The sequence below is a fragment of the Cariama cristata genome, unplaced genomic scaffold, assembly GCF_000690535.1.
Source record: "Cariama cristata isolate BGI_N322 unplaced genomic scaffold, ASM69053v1 scaffold20002, whole genome shotgun sequence".
In the NCBI taxonomy this organism is placed as follows: domain Eukaryota; kingdom Metazoa; phylum Chordata; class Aves; order Cariamiformes; family Cariamidae; genus Cariama; species Cariama cristata.
This window is the reverse complement of record NW_009602351.1, coordinates 9426-11953: the sequence shown is the minus strand read 5'-3', so window position 1 is coordinate 11953 and position 2528 is coordinate 9426. Positions and strand designations below refer to the sequence as shown.

General features: G+C 59.1%; 1 protein-coding gene across 1 annotated transcript; it reads right to left on the bottom strand.

Annotated features, from left to right (window-relative positions):
* Window positions 1–309: 309 nt before the first annotated feature.
* On the bottom strand, window positions 310–2528 carry TMED6 (transmembrane emp24 protein transport domain containing 6). Its single transcript, XM_009694737.1, has 4 exons — window positions 2331–2528; window positions 1091–1217; window positions 733–884; window positions 310–534 (listed from the first exon to the last, which is right to left on the bottom strand). The coding sequence occupies exons 1-4, from the start codon at window positions 2526–2528 to the stop codon at window positions 310–312; spliced, it is 702 nt and encodes a 233-aa protein (XP_009693039.1).

Below are 2528 nucleotides of genomic sequence, written 5' to 3'. Positions count from 1 at the left end.
CAGAGTGCGTGCCAGGGGTTCTTTTATTGCATGTCTGGTAGAAAAGGCGCATTGAGACCCTGTAACGACAGGTAGGAATGGAACAAACCGACCCAGCACACAAAGCTCAGGCGATCATGTTGCGCTTTTCTTCTGTCGGGGTTATTTCAGCCAACGCTGGGCTAGAGCCAGAGGCAGGACTCCGGGGAAACTCTTCTTCCTCCTCCTCAAAGCAGGATCCGGCCTTCCTTCCCACTCTGCGAAGCGGCAGAGTGGCATCTGGGTTACTAAGCGCTGCAGGCAGCGGTCCTGCCTGCAGTTCAGGAGCTGCTAGCACTTCTGCCTGCTGGAGGTTTGCACGTTGAAGAGGCGCTTCAAGAAGTAGAGCTGCAGCACCCCGGAGAGGACAATGACGCAGCTCTGAGCCATTGACCACCAGTTGACGTAGTTGTAGTTGGACTCCAGGAGGAAGGAGTCGGCCCCTTTCCGCATCCGGGCAAAGTTGTAGAACCGCCACATGTGGAAGACGTGGAGCTGCAGCTTCCGGATGCTGACCTGTGGGAGAGGCGAGCGCTGGGCAGCGGGGCCGTGGCAGAGCCTGGGGCTGGCAGAGCCGCTCGCAGAGCTGCCTGCTGGGCTCAGCATTAAATTAAGCTGCAGCTCAGCCAACAGTAAACACCCTTCTCAGCTCCCTTGGGAGGACGTATCCGTCCCTGCTGCATTGGAGCACCCTGTGGCTGCCTTGACACTCACCTCAATTGCCTCCAGGGTGTTGTTCAGCTCTTTCTTCTCTTCCAGCTGCTTGTTTTCTGCGTTGAAGCCTTCGTAGTAGACACCGAAGTTGAGATACACCTGCATGAAGCCGAAGTGGTTTTGCTGGTTGTCCAGGCACAGCTGGTAGAAACCTGCAGAGAGAAACAGGGATTGTTGTTCCCTGAGGAAAAGAGCCGCTGCCAGGCAGACCCGTCCCCAGTGCTGGACCCTCATCCTCCCCGTTAGGGAGGGAGGTGTGATCTGTGATCAGACTGGCTGGCTGGGCAGACTCAGAGCTGCTGCTCTTGCCTGCCTGCAGCTGGGAGGTGGGCTGGGGAGGGACCGGGGCAGCGGGGACCTGTCTGCTTGGTGAGGAAGTTGATCTGTCCTCGGCCGTGCTGGGAAACGCCAAGCTGGAAGCCGTTGGGATCACTCGCTGTGGCCAGGATGTTCCTGTTGTTGGCGATCCCCGTCACCCACTGGACCTGCAGGCAGGAAACACCTGAGGGGCGTTCGTGGGCCTGACTCTGCACCCAGGAAACTTGGGAACCCACAGGAGCTCTTGTGCGCAGGGTTAGTTTGGGGTCTGTGGGGAGCTGCCCCTTTGTTAATGTGAGCTGAGGCCAGGAGCAACCTCCAGGGAGCTGCCAGCTACACATAAAAGAAAAAACCCACAACCTGCAGCCCTGGGCAATGAACCCCACAGTTCCCAACGCCTGCTCACAGTGCTGCAGGCACTCGCACAAACCCCACGTCTGCCACCCCATGCGCCCACCCCAGCTTCCTGACGCCTGGAGCCGGTGCTGCTGGCCCTGCCGCTGCTGCCAGCCGCTGGAGTGTTGGGAGATGGAGCTGTGCCAAGCCCCAGGGCTGTGCTGCGTTCCCATGGGGCTGCTCTGCTGAGCGCAGAGCTGGGGCCTAGGCTGCCAGAGCTGGGCACAGCCATGTCCCGGCTCTCCTTCAACCAGCCTAGTGTAAACAGGAGATAAAAGGGCTGCGGTTTCCCCTGTGGGAAGGGGACGGAGCATGGGGACAAGGTGATAGGGCTGTGCCCGAGATGTTAGGCATGCCTTCCAGCTGTGGCTCGGGGGCTGTGCAACAGCCTCCAGCCATCCCAGTGAAAGGCAGAGCTCCCCACAGTGCCAGGACACCCCGCAACTCCCTGCAAGTAAGCTCTGGGTGCTCGAGCACCATGTCCAGAGCTGTCTGCACTGCTTCATGCTTTTAAAACAACTATTTCCAAAAATAATTGAGTTTAGTGATGGAAATTGCCTAAAAGAGTACAGTCCCTAAGATAAAGCATTCAAGTGACTGCAACCATTCCCTGTCTCGACCTTCTTCACACAAGGCAAACTGCCTCTGCCCTGGGGGGCAGTGGGTCTGGAGTTCAGCCAGCATGTGGTCTTCGTCCCACGGGGTCTTCTGCACAGAAGCCTGGTGGCAGGACTAAGGCAACAGAGGGTTGTCCACCGCAGGACCTGCTGCATCATCGGAGGCAGCAGCCGGCACCGGCCACAGAGTCGCCGCACAGGACTGATCTACCATTCCCCAACCCCATCGGCAGCTGCACCGTGCCAACAGCTTCCCGCACCACTTACCTCGTAGCTGAAGAAGAAGTTGCCGTTCTGGTGTGCAAACTGCCAGAAGCACTCCACAGCGCCGGCGGGGATGACGATGGCAAAGTCGTAGCGATCTGCCCCGCGGAAGAGGGGATCCTGGCTGGACTCGCTCAGGGTCTCAGTTGTGGGGCAGCCGGTAGAGCCCAGCAGTGCCAGGAGCCCCAGGACCAGCAGCAT

Coding starts and splice junctions, on each gene's coding strand:
- TMED6 (XM_009694737.1), bottom strand. CDS start 2,528: ATGCTGCTGGTCCTGGGGCTCCTGGCACTGCTGGGCTCTACCGGCTGC. Junction 1,218..2,330: donor ACTTCTTCTTCAGCTACGAG/GTAAGTGGTGCG, acceptor TCCTGCCTGCAG/GTCCAGTGGGTGACGGGGAT. Junction 885..1,090: donor CTTCCTCACCAAGCAGACAG/GTCCCCGCTGCC, acceptor TTCTCTCTGCAG/GTTTCTACCAGCTGTGCCTG.